At 45.2% G+C, this 27,729-nt stretch overlaps 1 protein-coding gene across 3 annotated transcripts in view; it reads left to right on the top strand.

The window, feature by feature from the left end:
- Positions 1–27,729, top strand: part of SVOP (SV2 related protein) — a 46,436-nt gene that overhangs the window by 5,085 nt on the left and 13,622 nt on the right. For all 3 annotated transcript variants that reach the window (XM_006204753.4, XM_072953671.1, XM_072953670.1), the window contains 7 exons: positions 675–746; positions 9,696–9,820; positions 17,939–18,002; positions 19,904–20,029; positions 21,870–21,998; positions 24,364–24,437; positions 27,453–27,529. In XM_006204753.4, coding sequence (XP_006204815.2) covers positions 675–746; positions 9,696–9,820; positions 17,939–18,002; positions 19,904–20,029; positions 21,870–21,998; positions 24,364–24,437; positions 27,453–27,529 — 667 coding nt within the window. The remainder of the gene's footprint in view (positions 1–674; positions 747–9,695; positions 9,821–17,938; positions 18,003–19,903; positions 20,030–21,869; positions 21,999–24,363; positions 24,438–27,452; positions 27,530–27,729) is intronic.

Below are 27,729 nucleotides of genomic sequence, written 5' to 3'. Positions count from 1 at the left end.
GCATGGTATCCAGCACTTGGTGAGTGCCCTGCAAAGAATACGACAGTAATGAACGCTCAGGTCATCCTGTCTGGGTTGAAGACCTGTCTCCACCCTCACCTCTCTAGGATAATGAGCAGTTTCTTAACCCTCCTAAGCCTCGAGCTACCTGTCTACAAAATGGGTATGATCATTCATACCTCATCAGCTCTATTCCAGGGTTAACAACGGAACAAGGACTTTGCCCAGCGCACAGTGAGCGCTCCATGAGTGCTTCCTCTTGCTGACACCTTACAGTTTCCATCCCAGTTGCGTGTCTTCTGTTTTGATATCCTCCAAACTGTACTTTGCAACCTTTAACATTTTCGTAAGCCATAGGGCAAGACATTTCTTGGGTTTGGTGAGAAATTGGTATAATATTAGCTCTTCAGCCACATGACCTCCCCTCTCTGAGTCTCCATTCCTCCTCACTTGTGAAATGGGGATAATGGTAACACCTGCCCCATAGGATTGTTGTGAGGCTTAAACGGTAACTCAAAGCACATAGCATGGTGTTTGCATCTGAACAAGATCTCAGTAAACGTGGGTCGATTCTTATTACTAGAGTGTGATGTCACGAGCTGGACTTGACATTCCCTTTCCCTGCGGTGCTCTGTGTCACAGTCTAACAGTAACTGTCTTTCCTCCCCTCACAGGTGGTCTTTGTCGGCATGATGTCCAGCTCCACCCTCTGGGGGAACATCTCAGACCAGTATGGCAGGAAAACAGTAAGGCGACCTCTCCTGTGCGTGTGTCCTCTGGGTCATCTCCATGATGACCTTGACAAAGTAACAAAATTTACGCTGCTTGAGAACTTGGTAGGGGTCTAATTCTGAGCTGTGCTGACGGGCATAGAGAAGAGACTGCTCTGAGGCTGCAGACTCTTGAAATCCTATATTTCTAGTGAAGCCCAAGCATGTGCATTTCAGATCGTGGAAGACGCTGGTGGTGCCCACCCCTCCCGGGATCACCACCTAAAGCAACTATTTGCTCCGGATCCCCTCTCTCAAGGCTTTGGGGGAAGCCCAGCCTAAGATAGGACATGAAACAGGTTTGCAAACAAGAAGGAAGAAGGGAACTTACAGGTCTGTAATTGATTGAGCATTCACTGTTTTATCTGTATGTTACTTCGTGTCTTTGAGGGTTCCCTTTGTGGCTATTTGATTCTTTCCATGGGTGAAGCCATGGTCCTCCAAACTCTAAATATGGGGCTTAAAGGAGACAAGATCTCTGTAGATCCAGGCAAGCTTTAGCTGGTTCAGTGCCCTATTCAGGAAGAGTCACCATTCCAGTGGGGCACATTCTGAGCTATCACACAACCTGACTGCTTTATTGTTCTTTTTCTTGCACTCTCCTCATCAGTCTTCAGTTTCTCCAGAGGCAGGATGGTGTAGTGGTTACATGCTTGGGCTCTGAAGTCCAGTGGACCTGGATTCAGTCCCGACTCTGCCACTCCTGGCTGTGTGACCTTGGGCGAGTGAATTGACCTCTCTGAGCATTAACTTTTTCACACGTAGAAAGAAGAAAATCACAGAATCTACACTGGAGGGTTAATTGAGATGAATCACTTGGTACAGTACAAGGCGCATCCTAGGCACAGGGCACGTGAGCTGACATTGCAATTATTGCATTTCTGACAAGTTCCCAGGTGATCCTGATGCGGCTGGTCTGGGGACCACACTTCGAGAACCATTGGCTTAGACTAGCAAAAGCCTACTCCTGGATCCGGGAAATGGGTAGATACCTCAACAACCTTAGAATTCTGTTAGGAAGGAAGAAGGAAGATATGGAAGCTGGATAGGTAACAGGCGAGGTCCACAGCAAGCAGCACGCCACGAAATAAAAATAAAACAGTGCCTGGTACGGCAGGCATTGTACTAAGCAAGATAACACGCATGCGCTCATCCAATGGCCATAACAACCACTGAAGTAGGTACCATTTCAGCCTGATCTTGCAGAAGGGGAAACTGAGGCACAGAGAGTAGGGGGCCTTGCCCGAGGCCACACAGTTTGTATGTCCCAGAGCCAGGTCTCGTCCCTTCTAAGTCTACATCCTTATTTTAACCGCAATGACTGTGGCTGGACTCTGTAGGTGCTCAATACACGTATCTTGGCTCAGTGAATGAATGAGTGTTCGAAGAGTGCTTTCCAGGATGTAGACCCCAGCTGCAGCCCCTCCTCCTGCGAGATAGTGTTACGGAAACGACAGGCCAGTCAAGAAACAAGCACCACTCGGAGGGTTGGAGTACTCAGATGTATTACACCGGCGGGCTCAGAGGGGCTTCTGCTCCAAAGCTCTGAACACCTCCAAGACGTGCGCATGAGGTTTTATAGGGTAAAATACAAGCTTGGGGTATTCAGCCAATAGGCATGGAACAGTTTTAGCAGCATTATCATCACAAAAGTGGAGGCGGGGAGGCAGCAAACCAACATTCCAAAGCCAGATATGTATCTTTGAAAACCCAGCTGGCTAGCAAAAAAACATGAACAGCAAACCAACACTAATTAACCTAGATTTACAAGTTAGTCTAGCAGAACTCAGATCAGTATTCCAATACTTAGATTTGTGAGTTATCTTGTTAGCCCAGCCCAGTTTTTCCTTCACAATAGGAAACAACGTGGACCAACATTGACGACTAAAACCTCCAGGAAGTGGCTGGGACAGGGCCAGAGAAGGCAGGGTTGGGAAACTGGCTGCAGCCATTGTAGCCCAGGGGATCTTGGTTGGTTTCAGGGGCTGGAGAGGTCAGTTGGAAAGACTCCCCAGTCACCCAAAGAGAATAGAAGTTGGATTACTCGGATCTTCAGATTGGCAGCCTTGTAGACTCTACCTGCAACCACCCATTTCTTGTTTCTGGAGGGGGTGAGTCACTGCTGTACTGACTTTCTGGTTGGAAGACAGAGCAGAGTGAGAGAGCTGGAAGGGAGGGAGGGAGAAAGGAAGGTAGGGAGGGAGAAAGGAAAAGAGGGAGGGAGGGAGAAAGGAAGGGAGGGAGGGAGGGAGAAAGGAAGGAAGGGAGGGAGGGAGGGAGGGAGGGGAAGCACCTCTTAACATTAAAAGGAGCCATGTCTTTGGTGGAGCTAGCAGCAGTTAAAGAAACTGTGAAACTGCAGCTGCCTGAGACTGGACCTCATTAATCACCAGGCCCTTCAGATAATCAAAGGAAGCAGCTCTCCTAGGGTCTCAGTGTGGCTTCTTCCTGAACGAACTGGGCCGGGGTGGGTGGGCAACCCCTTCCTCTGTCTCTGGCTAAAAACATCTTTTTATTTACTTGCTCTTGAGGCAAAGAGGCAAATGCACACACACACACACACACACAAAATGCAGGAACCCATAATAAGGAATTCTGCTGCGCACTCAGTTCTGTTATCCAGTTGCTGAGCCTTGAAGCCATGAGGAACACAGCGGGGAAAGACATAAAAATACCTTAATTTGGGGCCTGTATCTGCAACTGTGTGTCTAAAGCAAGTCACTCCCCACGTGTGGGCCTCAGGTTCCTTATTTATAGTGAAGGAGCCTGAGGTGGGATTGGATACTAGCTGATATTAATAGCTACCGTTTATTGAATTCCCCAAATGAAAGGGCAAGTGGGTTTTTATCCCTTGGGTCTGTTCTAATCAGTTAGCAGGCACATGGATGTGAGGAGTCAGAAGGCCCAGTGGGACAGCACTGTGATCGATTAGTGATGTCTGCCACGGACACAGGCAGGAGGATGGCCAGGTGAGCTTAGCACACTCCACGAGGAAAGGGGCTGAGGTGGCCCCAGGCACCAGACACAGCACCTGGCCTATCGCAGACACTCAATAAATATTTCTTGAGTGACTGAGCTGGATGGATGAGGATAAAACCTCCCTGTTTCCAGTTCTGCGACTCTCCCATCTGGTCTCCAGACCAGCAACTGATTTTACTGATGAATGTTCTTTGTTTGCCCCCAAAGTCAATGAAGGTCGTTAGCTTAGGATCCTGACTCCCCTTGGAAGAGGATGTTATCCTGCCACCAAGGGCAGTCATTCTTACGGGGTTCCCAGGAGGTAGCCCTGTAGCATGTAGAGGTCTTCGTGTTTATAATGGATCTCAGAAGAGAAAGCTATGGATTTTAAACAGATTCATACATGGGTGTTCAGGCATTTAGTGAATCTTGTGAAGTCTAAAGACATTTAGGCACCTTCTAGAATAGTGGTTCTCAATGCAGAGGAGGTAGTGGGGAGGATGTTGCCTCAACTCTACCCAGGGGACACATAGCAATGTCTGGAGACATTTTTGGTTGCCATGACGATGGGGAGGGTTGCAACTGGCATCTACCAAGTAGAGGTCAGAGATTCTGCTCGATAACCCGCAGGACACAGGACAGTCCCCATCACGAAGAATGACCAGTTCCAAAGTGTACCTGATGCCAAGGCTGAGAAACTAGGAACCCAGAATAAATACACAGACCGTGCCAAGTTGCAGTGTTGTGAACAGTGAGTTTTCCAGCCTCTTCCTCCATCACCAGGGATCACTCAATACTCATTTTGATACTTACCTAAGGGGTCGTTTGGACAAATGAAATATTAATTTAGCACCAGAGCCTGGGCTCTGAGGCCCGTCTGCTTGGGTTCAAATCCCAGCTTCTCCACTTATAGGCTGCATGACCTTGGGCAAGTTACTCAACCTGTCTGTGCCTCAGTTTCCTCATCCGTAAATGGGATAACAGTCTTCCCCAAGGGGCTGTTGTGAGGAGGAAATGACCTTTGTAAAGAAATGTTGGCACAGAGAACATGTTCCATCAGTTTCCTTTTTTTTTTTTTAATTATTATTTTGGGGGAAGGTAATTAGGTTTATTTATTAATTTATTTTTAAAGACGTACTGGGGGTTGAACCCAGGACCTCATGCATGCTAAGCATGCACTCTACCACTAAGTTATACCCTCCCCCTACAGTTTCCATTATTAATCCTATGATTCGCCAAGCACATGGTGCCAATAAGTGGCAATGCCAGTGTTAAAATGCAGGTGTGTGTCTGATGCCTGAGTTCACATTCTTTTCGCTGACCTTGGCTGCTGGGAGACATAACCGAATGATTTCCTAGAATTCAGTGGGTCAGTTGAACATTCATCCGCCCCAAACAGATGAAGCCTGGGGCGGGGGCTGCCTGTTGAGTGCTCCACCGGCTCTCTTGACCAGCTTGCTAAATTCCACACCCAGTGTAAAGCTGGCATGGCCATGACTGGAGAGAGAGGGAGACAGCCCCCCTCCTCTTCCACCAGTTTGCAGAGCCTCCTTCTCCCCAGCATGGAATTCTGGCTCCACCTTAGGGAGCGTGGATCAGGCTCTAATTATTAAGCCTCCCCAGAACCCCTCCAGGACCAGCGGGCGAGCCAGACAGCTGGTGAGCCTTGGCAAACTCCTAGAACCTCCTCTTAGCTCCTTGCTCTGCCTCGGCCCGGCTGCAAAGTTCCTGAGGACGTCCGCTGCGTGACTTTGCAGGAGAATCACATAAGGGGTTAGGGCTCAGCGGGCCACTGGGATTCCTACAGAAGTTTCTTCAGCCTGGGGACTTGCGGCAGCCCCGGAAGGGGAAGGGCACCAGTGAGTGTGTGGTCTTGCAGGGATGGAGATAAACGCATCCAGGTTCATAGCCTAGTCCCTCCCTCCCCCGTCAAGCAAGGTAAACTTGGGCAGATTGCTTTGCCTCGCTGAGCCTCAGTTTTCCTATCTGCAAAATCGGACTGACAACAGTAGGAGCTCAAGGGATTTCTGCGAGGATTAAATAAGAAAATGCATATGGGGGAGGGAACTAGAGTGTAAGATCCTGGGTTCAATCCCCGGTACCTCCATTAAAATAAATAAGCAAATAAATAAACTGAATTACCTCCTCTTCCAACAAAACCCAAAATGAACAAACAAAAAACACCAAAAACCTAAATGAATAAATAATATTTTTTAAAAAGGAGAAAATGTAAATAATACACTTGGAACAGTTCACTGATACGTGGATAGCCCAAGATCAATGGTAACTACTACTGGTTGGGACTCAAAAAAAAAAAAATTCGGAAAATGATCAGGTCACCATCTAGTTCAAAGGCTGTATGTCCATGTTATCTCGAAGGGGGAGAAGGAGGTGGGTGGCAGGCACTCGACCTCTCATCCCAATATCTGAAAATCCTTGGGTTTCCTTGCCCTGTGACTCTCTTCTTGGTACTTGAGCATCACTGGAAAGGAGCAGGGGGCTTGAGTCAGACAGCCCTGCAGGTGACTGAGCAACGCTCGGAACAGTGAGGTCAGCACACTTCTTTGGGGTTGCCGGCCCGGCACCCGAGTGGCAGCAAGACTCTCCGCTTCTTGGGGCAGAAGCTTGGAGCCTTTCCAGGTGACAGGTTGCAAACTGCTGGGCCCTGAGCCAAATGAGGCCCCCAGATGTGTTTCATTTAACCCCATGCAATGCTTCCTAGGGTTTTGAATCAGTTGCCTCCGTTTCAAAAGTGACATATTTTGCATCAAAATGAAAAGAGTTAAGGGTTTTTGAAAAGCTCAGTGCATGCATGGATATTCTCTGCCAGAGGTAATGGGGAGCCATTGAAGGCCCTGGAGGAGGAGAGTGGCTCATTCCAAGTGTAGCTTTTAGGGTTGGGAATCTTGGCTCCAGTTTTGACTCTGCTGATCCTGAACAAATCGCTCACCTCCTTCGACCTTCCCTGTGCTGATTTGTAAAGTGGACCTGAAAATAACCACCTCTTCCCACAGGCCATTGTGAGGACCCAGTGTAAGGACGGGACAACAATTTTTAAAATGCAAATGAAAGTTCCACGAAGTCAGTGACTCTGGCTGTCACGTTTGCTAAGCACAGAACAAAGCCAAGTGCTTAGCAAACCGCAGGCCGTCAATAGGTGCATAGTAAATGGATGAATGAATGAATAATATGTATTATTCAACTGCCAGGCACACAACAGGTGCTTGATACATGCATGGTGAACAAATGAATGAAGGGTACTTATCAGTACCTCTAGTGCCAGGCACACAACAGGTGTTCAGTACCTGTATATTGAATGAATGAATAATATATATCCGTATCTCAAGTGTCTGGCATACTGCAGGCACTCAATACATGCATATTGTTGAATGAATAATTGATGAGCAAATTAATGAATTATAATGTCTATGTGTCTATCTCTAAAGCCTGGTATATGGTGATACTTAATGAATATTGGAGGAAGGAAGGACAGAGGGAGGAAGGCAGGGGAGGGAGGGGTAACAATCTAAAAGACAGAATGGATATTAGACAGAATGACAAGTGTAGTTAATGAGAAGCTGGAAGGACATTTCTGCTGAGTCCCTGAGCAGTGGTTGGATGAGGTTTCCTGGAAGTGCTCGTCCCTTTGCAATAGCCATGACAGTACTTCCAAATGGTTGCTGAGTCCTCATTTTCTGGGCAGCTGGAAAGACCTGGCATCAGCGGGCAAATGCAGAGCCAGCTGCAGTCTGCTGTGACTGACAGGACAGGCATGGGGACACCCGGTGATCTCATTGGGCTAACCCAGCTCCCAGGCAGCTTAGCTCCCATGCGCCAGTCTGGGCGCTCTCCTCTCTCCCCTCTCCTCCTCCCCTGCTCTGTTTTCCTTCCTTCCTTTTATGTTCTCTGCTGCTAATAATGTCTGGTTTCTGATTCAAGACTCTTTGGGTTCCAAGGAAAAAAATCCCTATTAAGTTAGCTTAAGCCAAAAAAAAAAAAAAAAAGAACTCAGTATATAAGTGGCTGGTACCAATTTCATAGCCATGGGTTTGGGGAACAGAAAAGTTGCTTTGTTATTGCAGTAGATCCAGAGCTTCCTAGACTTTAATAATTCTTCCCCTACCTGGTCTCTTATGTGCTTAATAATCTTTCTTTGTATCAACATGTTTTCCTTTTAAAAAAAAAAGCCTTAAATGCATGTTTTTGGAAAAGGAAACTTGACAGAGAGTCTTAAATGGGAAATCAATAGCAATTGCCCCTAAGTAGAAATCACTTGCAAAAATAAATACGATGAAAAACATTGTTATAGAATTCTAGCTGGTATGGTTGCCCTACTGCCCTCTCTGTTAAAAAGAGAAATTAGTAGGTGTTTAAAAGGTGGGTATTTCCTAGTGGATATTATCATAAGGGTGACGATTGAAAGGAGAAAGAAATCACTTTCTCACAAGGTGATGCAAGGTTATTTAAAATATTCTCTCACCTGAAATCATTTTCCAAAAGACCCGAAATCGTCTGGTAGACCTCCAAACTTCCTCTCTGGTCCCTTCTAATTCATTTTCACTTTAAAGCTGAAATTAGTATGTCTCACCTTCTCCCTGAAGCATCTCTGGGTGGGTGGGCAGGAGAGTGAACTCTGGAGCTCTGGGAATGTGCTGCAGAGGGCGCGCTGCCCAGACCTCATGTGGCAGGTCTAAAATTCACATTAAATCTGCATTTTACTCCATGATACATTTGGTGTTGGTTGTGATATAAAAACTATTTTTTAATTCCATTCACCCTTAATTTTTTTCTTAGTCTCTAAGGGTAATGAACACTCCAGGACTATGCACCATAGTTTTTCCTGCAGTGTTGTATACTAGGTGGTTCTCAACCCCATCAAATACAATGGCCCCTTTATTTAAAAAAAATTGTTAAAAGTTTGTATTGTGCCCCTCCTAATCCAGAAATAATTTCAAAGATAAAATAACCTAGCCACTTACACAATTAAAGAAAAAAAAAAAGAAATCAGAGGAGGAAGGATGTAGCTCAGTAGTAGAGTGCATGCTTAGCAAGCACCAGATCCTGGATTCCATCCCTAGTACCTCCATTAAAAATGAATAAATAAACCTAATTACTCCCCCTCCCCAAAAAAGCAAACAAAATTAAAACAAATAAACAAACAAAAAGAAATCAGTTATAATGCCCTAGCTAGGACATAAGGGAGAAATTTTTTAAAGGAAGTAATTAATAAAATAAGATTTACTTTCAATATGCAAATATTCACCCACAACTCTGCCTAGATACTAAAAGGAAGCCGTGAATATTTGCCTTGATGATAAATAAGTTTGGATTTAATGAAATCTCGCTGATGCTTCTTCTTTAGATCTGACATTTTGAAATAAGATTCAGATCAGTTTATTCATAGATACACGTAGAAGCCCCATGACGGAAACTGACGTGTTCCCTCAGTCACTCCAGTATCACATGGCATCACAGTTTTCTGAAATGATGAACAATTTTGTAAAATTCTGGATAAAACAAAGTGTGCCTTCCTTTAATTTCCCTAGAAGTTGCATTCCTGAAAAATAGTGTATTCAAACTATACCCACCCCCACAAAATCCTGTTCATCTGTAAACTAGAGTGCAGGTCTGGATGCAGATAATCACAAACCGTGTTCAGGTGCACGGTGGTCCAGCGGGAAGTTTGATCTGAGTCAGTACAGGACACAGGATAAGTCTTGATTGGGTTTCATGCGCTATGGGACATCTAACTTCTCTGGGACCTGTCTATTAAATGCCAATCACTGGGGCAACCAAGAATGCCCCACAATTTCCCCAGACACCCACCTAGGGGTTGGCACCACCCACGCAGAGAACCCCAGGCACCCCCTTGGCTGAGTGGGTTACCCTCTAATGTGATAGGTGCAGGGGGCGTGTGCCCTGGAGGTGCTGAGAAGCCCTGTGACTGGGTGTCTTCCTTCTCTGCAGGGGCTGAAGATCAGCGTGCTCTGGACTCTGTACTACGGCATCCTCAGTGCTTTTGCGCCCGTGTACAGCTGGATCCTGGTGCTCCGGGGCCTGGTGGGCTTCGGAATCGGAGGGGTCCCGCAGTCGTAAGTAAATACCCAGCTCTGGCCACCCAGCCAGGCAGCCGGTCAACTATGTTCATGGCCTCAGAGGGATGCAAAGATGGTACCTACCCACACTAGGGCCTCTAGCCATGGTGTAGCCAGAGTATAGCATCGTTGTTGGGATTGTAACAATGAACAGCCACCAAAGCAACACAAGAGCTGGAAGGTCATAGATGTGAAATAATAATAAAAATAACAAATCTAGCATTGATGGGACATTTCTCTTTGACACAGCACAGTAGCTCCAGGATTTTGTGTCGTCGCATGATTGCAATCTCCATTTTACAGTTGAGAAAACTGAGGCTCAGAGGGTAAAATCATTTGTCCAAGCCACACAGAGTGAAGGTGGAAGTAAGAGACTGACCTTGTCTACCTATAACATCCGTGTTCTTAACTGTCATGCTCGCTGCTCCTTCGTCCTTTCTCACCTGACCACGAACGAGACAGGGGATGGGGCTAATTACTTGTAAGTTATATGTTATTTTGCTTTTGCTTTTGTTCAGGTAGTGAGAGCAGCCGGACTTGCAGGAAGAAGTCATTGTCTCCTGGGAGACTGGGGAATTCTTTTTTCCTTTTTTAAAGTGTAGTTGATTGACAATGTTAGTTTCAGGTGTCCATGTACATACGTATATTGTTTTCAGACTTTTTTCCATTATAGCTAATTACAAGAAATTGAATATAATTCCCTGTCCTATACCGTAGGTCCTTGTTGTTTATCTGCTTTATACACAGTAGTGTGTATCTGTTCATCCCGAACTCCTAATCTGTCCCGCCCCCTACTTTCCAACTGGGGAATTCTAAAACAGAGACTGGCAGATGGTGGCAGGTGGGCCGAATCTGACCTGCTCACTGGTTCTCTAAATAAAATTTTATTGGGGGGTGGGGGTATAGCTCAGTGGTAGAGCATGTGCTTAGCATGTGAGAGGTCCTGGGTTCAATCCCCAGTACTTCTGCTACGTAAATAAATAAACATAACTACACCCCCACCAAAAAAATGTTATTGGAAAACCACCACACAATGCATTGACATATTATCTATGTCTGTTTCCATGGTACAGCCATTGAGTTGGGTAGTTTTGGTAGAGAATCTCTGGCCTGCAAACCTGAAATATTTACTATCGGGCTCTTTATGGGAAAAGAGTGTGGACCCCACCCTAAAAGAGAATGATTAAAGGCAATATTTAGTGTTTTAATAATTAATAGCGGCAGATGCTATTCTAAAGAGTTTGCCCAGATTATCTCATTTAACCCCTCAGATTTCCACCTCTACTTCCAGTGGGTCACGTGGAGTGATGGCAGTGAACACTGTTCCTACTTCAGCCTTTTGATTTCCACAACCATGTGTTCTTTCTACAGAGTACCATGTAATGGTCATTGATTGAAGGGTGTATTTGGGGCGCTGGGGGAGGAAGTTAGGTTTATTTATTATTTTTTTTTAAATGGAGATACTAGGGATTGAACCCAGGACCTCGTGCATGCTAAGCACACGCTCTACCACTGAGCTATCCCCTCCCCACTGAAGAGTGTATTGTGTCCTGGAAAACAGTATTCCATCCTCACAAGGCATCATCTCCAGGCTAACGCCTCTGCAGGACCTACAAAAGGCTCTTCCATCTCTCAGGCCAGCAGCTCCAGGGCGGCATGTTATGTGAAAGGACCAGTGGATTCCATGGTCAGATATTCACTGCCGCATCTCCTTTGTTTCATATCGGCTCCCTTGGTCCCGTCCTCTGTGGGATCATGGGTCAATAGATCAAATACTTTGAAAACCCTTGGCTAATAGTGCTGCCTGAAACCCTGTGGGCAGGAAAGGCAAACCAACCCCCAGAAGATGTACCAATTCTGGTCAAGTTGAATCACTTCTCCTTCCAAAACGGAAGATGTCCAATGTGAACAACTTGGTTTCATCCTGGGGACTCCATGTTGCTCTCTGCTGCTGGCCGACTGGCTCTTTGGCAGCAGAAATGGTGAGATTGGCTTTGGTGGGTGAGGACTGGGGTGTCGCACCACAGCACCCCTGCCCTCCGAGGGTCAATAGTTCGGTGATTGACTTCTTGAGCTTCTGGAGTGTCAGGATTGGGGAGGGCTGGGAGAAGTGACCTTGAAGGAGAATGCTAATGCAGAAGCAGGATGTTTAAATCCTGGGCTCTGAAACCAGGCTCCCTGGGTTCGAATCCTGGCTCTGTCACATAATAGCTGTGCATCCCTAGGCAAGTGACTAAGCCTTTCAACGCCATTTCCCCATCTCTAAAATGGGGATAATAGCATACCTACCTCACAGGTCTCTTAGAATATTAAATGGCAACACATATGAAGTGCCCAGGATAGCGTCTGACAGGGCACTCAATATATGGTAGCATCTGGTCTGCCAAAGTCTTTGGCAAGAGGGTCAGGCATCAGCAAGATGGACAGTGGACTCGGTATGGAGGAAGGGAGATGTGACCACGTGGACGAAACACAGGAACAAACCCAGTTTCTTTCTGCCACTTTAAAGGCTTGAAGGACAGTGAGTGACTTTCAGTTCAACTCAGTCCTTCCCTCCTGTTTTCGTTATCAATCTTCCAGGGCTGTGAAGAGTAGGCATTTGACTGGTACTCCTGGATCTGGGATGAGATTATAAACCACTGGAGCTTAAAGAAGAGGACACTAAGCCAAGTCGATTAATCTGGGCTGGCAGGGGCTGTGGCCAACGTGGTCAGTCCACTGCTGCTGGCCCAATGCCAGGAATTCCTGCAGATACAGCCACTGCCCCATTCATGAGCCACTCATTGACGAGGGGACAGTTTTCCCCTTGCGGCTGGAAGGCACGAGCTCACAGAAGTACACATTCAATTCCCTTCCCAGGGATGCCCAGGTAGATGGCAGCAGAACCAGCCTTCAAACAGCCACCTGGATTTTCTTTCCATATGAGGGAAGGGAAAGGAACCAGGTATTCAGTGTCCACAGTGATTCTTTTTTCTCTCCCTCTTATTTTTAAAAGGAGATTTTTGTGTATTATTATTAATAGGAAATTTTTTTAATTGAAGTATAGTTGATTTACAATGTGTTAGTTTCCAGTGACAGAATATATTATTCTGTACATATATATTCTTTATATATACAGTTATGCATACATATATTCTTTTTCATATTCTTTTTCATTATAGATATTACAGGGTATTGAATATAGTTCCCTATGCTCTACAGCCGGACTTTGTTGTTTATCTCTTTTATATACAGTAGTTAGTATCTGAAAATCCCAAACTCCTAATTTATTCCTCCCACACCACTTTGGTAACCATAAGTTTGTTTCCTATGTCTGTGAGTCTCTTTTTGCTTTGTAAATAAGTTCATTTGTGTCATTTCTTTAGGTTGCTCATATAAGTGATATCATATGATATTTGTCTTTCTGTCTGACATATTTCACTTAGGATGATAATTTCTAGGTCCATCCATGTTGCTACAAATGGCATTATTTCATTCTTTTGTATGACTGAGTAGTATTCCATTGTATATACATACCACAACTTCTTTCTCCAGCCATCTGTCGATGGACATTTACGTTACTTCCATGTCTTGGCTATTGTATATAGTGCTGCCATGAACATTGGGGTGCAGGTGTCTTTTTGAGTTAGAGTTTTTTCCAGATATATGCCCAGGAGTGGGATTGCTCTGTTTTTAGTTTTTTAAGGAATCTCCATATTGTTTTCCACAGTGGCTGCACCAAATTACATTCCTACCAGCAGTGTAGGAGGGTTCCCTTCTCTCCACACCCTTTCCAGCATTTATCATTTGTGGACTTTTGAACAATGGCCATGCTGACCGGTGTGAGGTGATACCTCACTGTAGCTTTGCTTTGCATTTGTCTGATAATTAGCAATATTGAGTATTTCTTCATGTGCCTGTTGGCTGTCTCCATGGTGACTCTTGTTCAAGACAGTGGCCTGCAAAGCACTGTATTCTCCTTCCTCTTCTTCCACATTTTCTGGAAATGACATAAAAGGCATAAAAAATAAAATAAATCTTAAACAGTGCTGGAAAGCAAGAGAAAGGTGCCATTAGCTGAAGAGAAATTTCAAGGGACCTCTAGAAGATTGTAAGCAGAGGGGATTCTAATGGCAGAGTAACTAGAGGAGAGAAAAAAACAGCTCCTAAAACCACAAAGGGAAGCGATCTTCAGCGAAAGAGGACAGGACATCAGGGAAATAAAATGAAGGAAGCCGAGCAGCTGGGAGGGCCTTTCCCCCTTTTTCTATGTCGTGAGGGTCCTCAAATTGCCCACCTGCCCCCACACCCCAAATGTCATGCCTCTCCATTTAGCTGTTCATCTGTTTAATGCCGCTGTCGACCTTCTGCCTGATAATTGAGCTATTACTACATTCCAGGCACCAGATCACGTGCTTTATACACACGACCACTTAAAACCTCACCAAACCTTAAGACATAGATTTTATTACCTCAATTTCACAAGTGAGAAAACTGAAGCTTTAAAGAAGCCCCGTATCTAAGGTCACACAGTAAGTGGTTCAGATTTAAGCATCACTTGACCCTCCAAATGTGTTCTCTTAATGACTCCATTTGGTAGCTCTTTTGTCCGTGCAGAGGGCAAATAAAAACCACAAACAAAATTACAGAAGAAATATTTAGCCACTCAAGAGAGTCGCTGGTTTCCCTGTACTTTCCCTCCAGCGATTTATGTAAAAATAATTGTCTTAATTGTGCCATGCTCTTATCTAGTTATAAAAATGGCTCCCCTATGTTCATGAGTCAGAAACATTTAATTGAATATATCTTTTATGGAATTAAATAACTAAGAGTTTCCATTCATTTGGAAGGATTTTACCCAATTGTACCATCTCACAAAAATAAATGAATATTATCTTGCTGTATAGTTTTTAAAAGCTCAACAATCAGAAGTCCTTATAAAGGACTCTGAATTTTTAGTGTAAATTCAGATCATGTTATTTAAAACATTTTAACTGAGAAAATGTCCTTCTTTCACTTTAATTGAGATGTAATTTGACACTCAGTACTGTGTGCGTTTAAGGCATACAGGATTAAGACTTGACTTGCGTATCTTGTAAATTGATTACCACAGTAAATTACAGCTACCGATCATCAATTCACATGAAAATTAAAAAGGAACCCATCCATCTGCCCTAATTTTTGCCTAACTCCTTGTCTCCCACTATTTCCTCTTTCTTTTCCTCTTCCCTTCCAAAGTAGGGGTTCACACCGGTTCTTAGTAATAACAACAACATTAATAGTGATGATAATAGTAATGTCAGTGGAGTGCTTCCCAAGTGCAGGTGCCGTGCTAAGCCCTCTCTTCACACTACCTCATCCTGTCCATTGAACAAGCCTACTGCTCCCATTTTACAGATGAGAAAACTGAGGCTCACAGATCCTGAGTGACTTGCCTAAGGTCAGATGGTTATTCAGTGGAGTGTAGCGTTACCTTTTGCTTTGTAACAAACCACCCCAACACTCATGGCTTAAAATGACAACAATTTATTGAACTCATGATTTTGTAGTTAGATGATTCAGTTGTTCTGGTCTTGATGAGGCTGACTCATGTCTCTTGTCAGCTGGTGAGTTGGATGGGGACTGGCGACAGCTGAGTCATCTCTGTTCCACAAGCCTCTGATGCTCCAGCTGGCTAGCTGGGCCCCCAGGTCAGATGGCATCTGGGCAGGGGTCCAAGAGAACAAGCAGAAGCCACAGAGTCTCCTGAGGCCCAAGCTTGGAACTGGCACTCCTACAACATTCTCTTGATCAAAAGCAAGTCATGAGGCCAGATTCAAGGGATGGGGAAATGGACTCTGGATGGAGTGAGCAGCCAGCTCACAGGCAGCACAACAGTGGGGCAACTTTTGCAAACCATCCACCACGTGGAGAGACTGGGTTCACACCCAGCTCTGCCTAAGGCCAGAGCACTTCCATCTGAACAAATACCGTGAAAGTGTTCTGAGCTTTTAAAGTCCGGGTAAATCACTCATGTCCGCTGGGTCCCTGGTCCTGATTCAGAGATGATTCTGGGAATGTAGAACTGGTGGTTCTGAAAGGGTTCTGTTTCCTTTAATTGAAACAGGAAAGAGGAATCACACTTAGGAGGCCAAATACTTACATTTTCTGCCTCTGGGGTACATCAAGAAAGAAGAGACTTTAATCCAAGCAAGGGATCAAAAGTAGGTTGAATGTAACTTTATTTTTATCATTACAAACAACACATTTTTGTTTGAGAAAACTTAGAAAATGCAAATAGGCACCCTCTAAAATGATAATCACCACTAATTGCATATACTGCCTCACAAAAATATACCAGATACAGGTTGGCACCAGAGCAAATGGTTAATTTCCAGTAGAGAGTCTGTGTATTTCAGCAGAAATGCCGCTTACCTGCGGGGCTGAGATGGACGCTGGCCTTCACAGGTATCCTATGGGTGTTTAAGCCGCTCTTAAAGAGGAATAGCCCGGGTGGCTGCCCCCCTGTTCCAAACGGAGATCACAGGTCACTTCTTTCCAAGCAGTTGATCCAAATGGCAAATCTCTAATTGCCAAATGCTGTCAGTGCGATTATTTGCAATGGGAATTTATTTACACCAGGAAAGCTGCTTCTTGGCATCGCTCATTTCATTGCTCATTCTTGTGGTCTTCAGTGTGATTGTAACAATCACCGTACTTTGGATGAAGATCAAATTGCTCATTTTCGTAATGAACCGCTATAAATAATGACCAAATGTGGGGCACGCCAATTCCAGGAAAAGATGTTTCTTGTGGCATAGGTTGCGAAAACGAGAAACTGAAAACAATCTAAGTAATCGTCAATAGGGTTACAGCTGTTAAAAATAATGTGGTAAATTAAAAAAAATAATAATAATGTGGTAGATCGAGATATATTACTATGGAAAGATTTCCAAACTGTCTTTTAGGAAGCAAACCATGACCCAGAGACTTAAGAGCAGGTCGTTTCCTCTGGGAGATGCTGCAGCACATTCTCCAAATTGTCCCGTTTGTTCAAGGGATGAGGGAACTGTCATTGGTTGAGAGCTGCTCCTGGGAAGTTTAAATTCCTCGGTTGCTTCTGGTCTGCCACATAGGTTGGCAAAGCAAACTTTAATGACCAGAGGAAACACTCAGGGAAGGGTTGCAGATGCTGGCGATTGGAAGTTGGACTGGCATGCCCAGAATGGTAAAAGTTGGAACACTTATGTGGAAGGATCGCTGGCAGGATGCTGCATATGTGAAGAAATGGAAGGAAGGAAGGGAGGAAGGGAGGGAGGGAGGAAGGAAGGAAGGAAGCTCTTCCTTACAGTGGAATGTCAACTAATAAATGTAGAAGGAGTTATGGAAATAATAAATACCATTTGCCATCGTAGTAGTGTTGATTCAGGCAAATAGTCGATGGATGGAAAGCTAAAACTGGTGAGTCGAGGTTCTCCTGGGAGCAGGATATTGACATAATCTCTGAGTGTTCCCCCACAGAGTACTTAATTACAAATGGAAAATGATAACTTTAAGAGGGAACTATCTGAGGGAACTTGATCTGGTGATGAAAGTTCACATCACCAGTGATGCAATGAGATGACATCGTGTCCCTGGTGTGAGAGCCTGGAAAGAGTTTAGCATCATTTCTGTGGGGTTCCTGCCAAGAAGACATGGGCTGAGTCTGGTCACCAGGAGACGTCAGATGGACCCCGGATGAGGGGCACCCCACAAAATGAAAGGCCTCTAACTCCAAGTCGATTCAGGATGTAGGCGATAGGGAAAACCTGAGAAATGGTTCTAGATGGAAGCTACCCATACTCCCACCACTCTGTTTTCATGTCGATTCACTGGGTTGTGAGGAATGCTCAAGGATGGGTAGCTACTCAATGTAAGAATCATATGGGAAATTCGTTAAAAATGCAGATGCCCGGACGCCCCCGACCCGAGGGTCTGTTTCTGAAGGTCTAGGGTGCAGCCGGGGGATCTACATATTTAGCCATCATCCCCAGAAATCCTGATGTAAGTGGTCCACAGACTACCCTTGGGGGATGTTGGCCAAGAAGTTCAGAAAACTGTAGCAATCTTCTCACTCAGTCCTGACCTTCACCTTCTTTCTGTCTTTTGCTTTCGCAGGGTGACCCTGTATGCTGAGTTCCTTCCCATGAAAGCCAGAGCTAAGTGTATTTTGCTGATTGAGGTAAGGAGGTTGGTCTGGGTTTCTGGAGAATACCCATTTTCTGAGCAGGAGGTTCCCAGACGTCTTGAACCATAAGACAAGGAAAAGGGAGCTTGGGGAAAATAACAGACTCAGTACGCAAGGATTTGAATGGATCAGTTATGTTGATTTCAATTTGGTTGTTTTGCAAAATGGATAAATTTTTCCATTGACAAGAATATTCAATTTATCGTCCCTTAAAAAAAAAAAGGGAGGCAGGCAGGTAGTATGTCCTTTTTGAAATAGCGTTTCTCTGAGAGTTGGTGATGAGCAGTGTAGCTTGAGTGGACCAAACTCCTGCCCTTCACCTGTCATCACTCGTTACCTGTTTGCATCCAGACTCACCTGTGTCTCGTGTGAGATCTCGATTTGCGGCCACTTCTGTGGCCAACAGGCTGCCCTAAAACTCTCTTGGACCAGCCAGTCCCTTTCAAGCTCTCCCTCTGCCAGGGTCCTGTGACCCGTTTTTCAACCATGATCCGGAAGGTCTCAGGGCAAATACATGACTGCCCAATGGCCCTCCTCCATGCAGTGTTTATTTGTCCCTGCAGGACACTGAGGTCCACAGGGATGACTGTGATGCCTCTCTGACCTCCCTAATCACCGTGACTATATTGACAATCTTGATCACGTTGACCCCACAGGCCAGCTTAACCATCCTGACTGCATCTACCCCTGACCAATCAGGGTGGTGGTCAGCAGGTCCACACTGGTTGTTTCATTATTGAAATGCGTCCGTGCCAGCTGATCCTGAACACTGATTGGCTCTCATGGCCTGACACCCTGTCCTTTCTAAGGACTCCCTAGAACTCCCCATGATCCAGCAGCTGAAGAGTTAACTCCTGGCACACAATCATGAAGGGGGGGAGTTGTGTGACCAATGTTCATTCTGATTGGTCAGTGCTATATGGTGTCCCTTCTGATTGGCCAGTGCTATAAGTTGTTAGACATTTTGACTGTCCCTCTGGTTGTCAGGAACTGGAAGAGACTGTGGTTACTTTAAGAAAAAGCGGATTTAGGAAGGGTCTTGGGGCTCCCAAATTGGGAAGATGAAGGACGATGTTATGAAATGGACAATAGTTGTAGATTCAGGGTTGCAGCAGGAAACAGCGTACTCAAATTAGGATGATTTGAAGAGGGTTTCATGAAGGGACTATTTATAAAGACCCTGAAGGGGTGAAGGGAAGGAGTAATTAGCAGCCCAGAAAGAGAGAGAGAGAGACAGGGAGGGTGTGGATCAGCAAAGGCTGTTGGACAGGAGTTGTGACCTTCAGCTGAGGGATGCAGCCAGCCTGTCGCCACCCTGCAGAGAAAGAGCCAGAGGAATAGGCACCCCAATCTCTCCTCCCTCCCGTCTCCTGTGGGGCTCCCCTTTGGCTGCACCCAATGTGAAGCCAGGGAACAGGGAGCCCGTGGGTGCAGTCCATACAAAGAGCAAGGTGGAGAAGGATGGAGAGTGACACAGGGAAGCAGAAGCAGATATTCAGCCCTATGAGGGAGAGGCAATTCTGATAAAGGATACTGGGGCACTACTGGGCAAAGGGGGTGGACATCAGTACACGAAAGCCAATGTGTCCGCTGCTGTACTGACCTCACACAGTATTGATCATATGGATCTCCTTATCCAGAGCTGCCACATTGCCCACTCCAGTGGGTGCCATACAAATACTGTACAGTGGGCGGTACCCTCGGGAGATGGACAACATGGAGGCTCTGGTCCAACCATGTGGACCATAGCAAAAGTGATGGTTATTCTGACTTTCCTGACCATGCCCCCCAAAGGACCCCTTACCCATGTGGATAGCCTTGTCTACAATGATCCAGAACTTGCTCACTGTGTTGACCAATGCTGCCCATTACTGACCCCCATTCTCCTGTGCCAGGTGTTCTGGGCCATCGGGACAGTGTTCGAGGTCATCCTGGCTGTGTTCGTGATGCCCAGCCTGGGCTGGCGTTGGCTGCTCATCCTCTCGGCTGTCCCGCTCCTCCTCTTTGCTGTCCTGTGTTTTGTAGGTATCTTTGTTTATGAGATCTCAGCCTTTGCTACTTGGTCTCCTGCCATTCACTATATTTCGGTGGGGAGAATGAGGAGAAGGGCACCAAAGCCACCTCTTAAGATTATCTTTTTAATCAGGTAATGAGATAAAGGAACAGGGTCTGGTTTAGGCCCAATATGGGGTGTCCGGTTTCCTCCAAACAGATTCTGCTGGGATGTTCTTTAGGGAGATAGCAAGAGGGTGGGGAGTACCTTGCCCACCCACTGAAGGATCTACACTTAAGGTAACTGTATTTGGAATAGTTGGGATTCTTAAGTTGCAAGTGACAAAAACCCAATTCAGACTGGCTTGAGTGAAAGAGATACATGACGGAAAATTAAATATCTGGCTTCAGGCATGGCTGGGTCCAGGGGTTCAAATGCTCTCTCCATCTCAGCTCTGCATAAATTACACCCCCCCCACACACACACACACAGAGTGAGATCAAACTATACACTTACCATTTCATGTGTAGACCACACTCATGAAATGCTTTATAACCAGTGGGCCCCAAAATAGGCCTATGGGTAGAAGGTGGGATCTCACTGATGGTAAATAATATAACAATTTCTGGTAATGATAGCAGGTAGTAATAATTACAGAGTATAATATTGTAGCAGGCTCTGTACAGGCTCTTTACATGCATTATCATATTTATTCCTCCCAATAACCGTGGGAGGTGGGACATGATGAACCTGATATTAGTTAGGATGATACCAGCTGCTGTAACAAACAAAGCCTACACGTTCAGTAACTTAACATGATAGGAGTTTATTTCTCACTCACATAAGAGTGCAGAATGGATGCTCCTTTTGGCAAGTGTGATTCCAGACCCAGGTTCCTTCCAGCTTGTAGCTCTGCCATTGTCCAGGGCTTTGGAGTCTTCTACACGCAGACTGAAGAAGGGCAGGTAGAGACAGCCAGGAATATTCGTCTCATATGCCATTGGTGAAAGCGTGTCACATGGCCTCACTGGGGTGCAAGGCATGCTGGGAAATGTAGTTCCTGGCTGGGCAGCCATATCCGAGTACAACTCTATGCTATGGAAAGGGAGGCATGAGTTTTAATGGACACCAGCAATCTCTGCTACAGTCTCATTTTACTAATGAGGCAATTGAGGCCCAGAGAGGTTGACTGACTTGTCAAAAGGCACACAGCAAATAAACAACAGAACTTATTTGAACCAGATTTTCTGACTCCCAGCCTCACCTTCTGTTATTTCACAGATTGCTCTTGCTTTGTTTTATGAAGATATCTTTATCTAGTCACTTGGGGTTGGGCCTCTGTTAGGTCTAAAGGTCTTTCTGATTTCTTTCTGTCTCTTTGAGTTTGCAAGATGATGCTGAACACAGGTGAGGTATAGTTTCTTGAGAGATGATGATGGTGAGAGTGGTGGACTTTTATATTTTTTCCTTTTCTAGTGGCGGTCAATTTAATTCAGCCATCACCTGGAACTCAGCAGTACCAAATTATAGTCATAGCAATGGCAACAGTAACACCTCGATTAACCCATTCCAGGCACTGTGCTAAGCGCTTTGACTGGAATATCCCATTTGATCCTGTCAACAACCCTAAGAAGGGTGATCCATTATTATTCCCATTCTATGGATGAGAAAATGGAGGCACAGAGAGATCAAGTTATCGCTCAAGGTCACAGAGCACATAATCAATGGCAGGGCCAGGATTTGAAGCCAGTCTTCTGGCTCCAGAGCCTCCACTCTTAAGGACTCTACACACAGATAAGAGTGTATGTTTGGGACCGAGCGTTCTGTTCTGCCCTAACTGGCCACATCTGGGTCTCCTGTCCCCATAGTGGCTGCCAGAGAGTGCAAGATATGATGTACTGTCCGGGAACCAGGAGAAGGCTATCGCCACCTTAAAGAGGATAGCCACAGAGAACGGAGCCCCCATGCCTCTGGGGAAACTCATCATCTCCAGACAGGTTGGTGACTGGCAGACTGATTCAGTGCACGTCCCTGCATGCGCTGGGGAGCGTGCGTACATGACGGGGGCGGGGGGTGTCCCTGTGCTTGCGGGTATACAGCGAGTGGCTGGGGCGGGGCGCCGCTGACAGGGCCTGCAAGGGGAATTTGGCAGCTCCAAACTGTGTATTTTCACTGCCAAGTCCCAAAAGTGCCACTTGGAGAACTTAGCCAGTGACTAGAGAAATGGAATATAACGTCCCTTAATGGGTCCTGTAACTACTACTGCTTCAGTTTCATCTGTCAGCACCCATGAAGTCTGATTAGCGAATGTGATTGATTGTCAAAGGCTTGACAATAAAACCACATTAGAAAGTGCAGGGATAGGCTTAGATCCAAGGCGCCATACTGCACCACACTGTGCGCCCGTGTAGCCATCCTTTATGGATGGTGCATCGTTCTCCATGGCAACACCATCAGGGAATACGCTTCCGTGAGTATTTATGAGCACCTAGCACAGGTACAAGTGGGAAGAAAGGAGCTGGATTAAAGGCAGCAGTTCCTGCCCTCAAGAATCATCCAAGCAGCTGAGAGAAACATCACAAATGCACGTAAGCAAACAACAGACCCGACAAGGAAATAGTATTTCTGATCATTTCTATACTATGCAAAAAGAACTGAGTGCAATTTCATCTGATTGAGAGGTAGTGTTAGGCAGGGGTCTCACAACGTAGAAGCCAGGAGACCCCCGATCCACTTTGGGAGGCACAGTGGTGGGATAGGGGAGCATCCCAAAGAACCCGGGGTGCAGAAGCCACCTTTAGTTGCCTTTGTGGAGAGGCCACGTTCTCCTCCCTGCCTCCTGGTTGAAATTGTTCTGGGTGGAGAAAGCACACAGTGGTTTGAAATGTGTTTTGTAAACTAAAAGTGTCAAGGATGCTCCAAGGATACTCCAGCTGTGGGCTTCACATTGGAAGGGAGCTGCTGCTGTGGGGGGCCTCACTGTGTTTCAGGGTACCCCGCAGTGGGCCCCTTTTTGTTTTAATGGAGGTACTGGGGATTGAACCCAGGACCTCCTGCAGGCGAAGCATGCACTCTAGCGCGGAGCTATACCCCACTCCCAGCCCTGGTTTTTTGTTTTTTGGGGGGTTTTTTGATGGAGGTCATGCAGACAGGTGCATAGCTGATGCAGCCAGGGGCAGCCAAGCCCACGGAGAGAGAGCTCTCTCAGGTCCAGGAAGGCTCCAAGGAGGTGGTGAATCTCCCACCACCAAAAAAGAGGAGAGAAGGGCTTTCCAGAAGCAGACCAATTCTCCAAAAGCCAATTTTCCTGAACTGACTTGCCAATGTAACCATTTACCAAAAACTTATTTTAAGGGTTATTCTTTTTGAATATATTTAGTAAATAGGGATATATTTTTCCCATGTATAAATGAATATATCTATTCCTCAATATATTCCCTCTAAAACTATATTAATGAATACATTCCTAAATATATCAATGAATGAATCCATTCTAAAATATATTCAATAACTACTAACATTCACGGTAAGCATATTAATGAGTATTGCTTTTTTTTTTATTCACGAATATATTGAGGCAGGCGTGGGTAAGAGCTCAGTGGTAGAGCACGTGCTGAGCATGCCTGAGGTCCTAGATTCAGTCCCCAAGGACCTCCATTAAAAAAAAAATAAAAGATTAAAAAGTTAAGAAACAAATAAATATATTACAAAAACATTCTATTCACAAAGACAATATTCATAGATTAAACCACCTATAACCCATAATCTTAAAAAAAACTTTTTTAGTATGTTTAGATAAGTGAGCACTGCTCAAATTGCTATGAAGAAAAATACATTCATTAAATATATAGAAGAAGAAGATAATCACAATCATAGAATATGTATATATTTTTAAACAGAACATTGCAAAGCAAAGATCTGGTAAGTTACTAAGTTATATAAAATCAGCAAATGGGTCATTTAGCTAATCGATCTTTTGGCAAGTGGGCTTTTGGCGAATTGATTTTCAGCACATTCATTTTGATCATCTTGACCAGGAGCTGGCTTTGGGTGGGGAAGGCATGAAATGGTCTGAGACAACTTGGACTAATTGTTTGCTCCCCGGGTCCATGGAATCGCCCAAGAGGGCTCAAAGGGGCCACACCGGAGGGGGTCTGCCTCCCGGCTCCAGGATTCCAGGTTGAAGTGGGGATGAGGACTGTCTCCAACCTTCAGGAATCCCCTGGGTTCTCGGATATTGAGTGTCCAGCCCAGCAGTAATCCTGCCTCCCAGCCGTGGGTGTCCACTTGTCTCAGGCCACCAGCCGGTGTCCACACATCTGCAGGGGAGGAGAGTAAATGGCATTCTTTGTCTTGCAACAGGAAGACCGAGGCAAAATGAGGGACCTTTTCACACCCCACTTTAGATGGACGACCTTGTTGCTGTGGTTTATATGGTAAGAGCCATTTGTCGATGCTTTGGTCCTCATCTGTGCCCTGTTTGGGGTTTTGTTTTAACTCGGAGCACAGAGAACTTTTCCATCTTGGGCAACATTTACAAAATTGAGCGTCAATTTCCTGACTTCTGTGTTATGCAGAGATTGCCTGTACTATTACTTTCTTTGTCTTTTTCTTTAATGTGACTCACTTTTTACTCCGATAAATGTCTTTTCAAAGGAAACTTTGTATATCTGCTTTAAGGAAAAACTTTAATTGCAGGCCACATATAGAGGTCGCTTTTAAAGATAAATATAGCAGATCTTCCCTAGCCACACGTTTCACATCCAAGGATTCAACCAGCTGCAGATGGAAAATATTCAGAAAGGGGGAAAAAAATTTCAAGAAGTTCTAAAAAGCAAAATTTGAATTTGCTGTGCACTGATGGCTGTTTACATAACATTTACGTTGTGGTTACAACTCTTTACACAGCACTTACATTGTATTGGGTGTTCTAAGTAATCTAGAGATGATTTAAAGTATATGGGAGGATGTGTGTAGGTTATATGCAAATACTATGCCATCTTATATAAGGGACTTGAGCATCCAAGGATTTTGATTTTCACAGGGCATCCTGGAACTAACCCCCTACGGATACCAACGGATGCCAGTACAGTAACAAGTAGCTAGATTGATGATATGCCATGGCACTGAACTGCTGTGTTTAAGAGACTGGGAGAGAGAGGAGGTGTTAAGGGCTCATTAGCACCTAAGTACGACTGAGATATGAAACTTAAAGGGATTTTTTTTAATTGACGTTTAGTTGATTCATAATGTTGAGTTAGTCTCTGGTGCGCAGCAAAGTGATTCAGTTACATATACATATATATTCCTTTTCATATTATTTTTCATTATAGGCTCTTACAAGTTATTGAAGCTAGTTCCCTGTGCTGTACAGCAGGACCTTGTTGTTTATCCATTCCGTATATAGTCGTTTGCACCTGCTAATCCCAGACTCCCAATTTATCCCTTCCCTGCCCCGTTCCCAAAAGGGAATTTTTTTTTCGCAATGAGATTTAATATTTTTGCTGTATCGGTCCCCTCTCTGCTCATATTACCATGGGGACCACCAGTGATACAGGGCCCATATTTGGGGAACCACTGATTTGGTCAACTTGGGCATTCTTTTAACTTTCAGTTCTCATCTTGTTCCGCTTTTTCTTAAAAAAGCAACCAGGGCGATGGCTGGAGGGCATCTGCAGAGAGTCATTACCTTACGAGCCACAACTAGTCACATTTCAGCCACGCTTTCAACTCTTTCTACCAAATTGTGTACACAGCATTAACAGTGCGCAAAACTGGCCCCGCTAAGGCTCTGTATTCTGTTTTGAACTTTTCCTGTTCACCTTCGAGCAGAGATGCTAATCAGCAAGGGGAGGGTCCTCAAAGAGGTCGATTGCAGGGAAAGGGAAGGGAAAGCTTTGATAATACGCAGCACCAGGCTCCACCTCTGCCCCTGCATTGCCCCCAAGAGCTTAATCAACTCACCAAGCATCGATTAAACACCTGCTGTGTGCCCAGGACAAGGATGGAGTCTGCAGGATATTTTAAAAGGTGGGGAAACAGAACTGAGAGTATCTGTCTTTGAGTGCATGTGATTCTGTTGAGATGACACTTCTCGAATACTAAGCAATTAATTAAAGGCTAATTTTAGAGGAGTGTAGAAATCACTAAATTTGCTAGCACATACCATCACCCAAGAAAGTTAATCATCAGCTTCTGATTATGACTGAGTTCTACGTAACTGTACTATAGGACGAGAATATTCTGGCTCAGGCAACAGTCGAGAATTAATTAACCGTGTCATTCTGCTTTGAGATGCTCGTGAAGCCTGCAGACTCCACAGTTGACTGGGCACACAGCAGGCATTTAATAAATGCTTGGTGACTTGATTCAGCTCTCAGGAATGCCTGGGCAGAGCTGGAGCCCAGTTCTGAGCACAGGTTTTCACCCCCCACTATTCAAAAAGAGAGAAAGATTCTAGGGGGAGGGTACAGCTCAGGTGGTAGATTGCATGCTTAGCACGCACGAGGTCCTGGGTTCAAGTTCCAGCACCTCCATTAAAAACAAATAAATAAGTGATAAATAATAAAACTTAACTACTCTCCCTTGCCAAAAAAAAAAAAAGTTAAAAAAAGAAAAAAGTAGAGAAAGATTCCAGTGAAACCTTTCATATGCTGAAAAGGCATAAAGCGAAGAAGTAATTACTGGAGGACATATCTTGCTAATAAAGGAAACAAAATAAATGGAGATAAACCACAGATGCTCACAGACACAGTTCAGGGCTCTGGCAGCTTGGAGGCTGAGAGGCTGAGATGCTGAGTGTAGTTCCCGGGGTAGGAGCTGGGTGGCGTCACTCTGGCTGCTTGGGGCCTTGCTTCCTCTACAAAATGAACACTGAATGCTGTTTTCAATTTTCATCCCTTTTTAGTAAAATTGAAATCCTCCTCGGATTTCTTCCAGTTAGCGAAAAGACATACGAATGTAGGGCTTCCTTAAAAAAGAGAAGTGGAGTAAAGCAAATCTTCCAACACTGGGGCATACCTAGGTTATCAACGCTTTCCCTCGCTCTTCCCTATCCAGGTGGACCAGCTCAACCCAGAAGCCTTGGCGTCTGTTGACATGGGTCAACGATGACTGTTTTCAACAAAATTTTGGTCCCCCCATTTTTTCCCTCCTTTTGCCAGCTGAGTAAACAGCCTCGGGGGTGGCATGTCTGTGATATAGTGCTGTTCCTGATCTTTCACAGGACACAGGATCACTTCCTATGTCCTTTGTTTATCACATCACTCTGCTTTGTACCTGCCACCTTCCTGCTCAAGGGTCCAGGAAAGCCCCCAAAAGCCGAGTGTGGCCTGAGCCCAAGGACTAGTCTCTGCTGCCACTGTAGTTGCACGTCCTTCAAGAATGGATGGGGAATGGGGACTTTCATTCCTCCGATCACTTTCTTACCATCCTTGCATCCTTCCTGGCAGGTTTTCCAACGCGTTTTCTTACTACGGATTAGTTCTGCTCACCACTGAGCTCTTCCAGGCGGGAGATGTTTGCAGCAGTAAGTATCACTGCCCTTTACCGGTTAATGAGCCCCACTTCCAATGCACAAGGTCATGCACACACTCCCACCCCAGGTTCTGCCCTTCCAGGGTCTGGCCTTGCGCAAAGCCTGGTGAATTTATCCCCACCAACTTTAGGGAGAAACTTTCTGAAAAAAAATCTGTGCAGGAGAGAGCTGGGCTGTGGTTTCCAAGGTGC

This window comes from Vicugna pacos, chromosome 32 (assembly GCF_048564905.1).
Source record: "Vicugna pacos chromosome 32, VicPac4, whole genome shotgun sequence".
NCBI lineage: Eukaryota > Metazoa > Chordata > Mammalia > Artiodactyla > Camelidae > Vicugna > Vicugna pacos.
The sequence above is the reverse complement of the archived record's forward strand: the minus strand, read 5'-3'. Positions and strand labels throughout refer to the sequence as shown.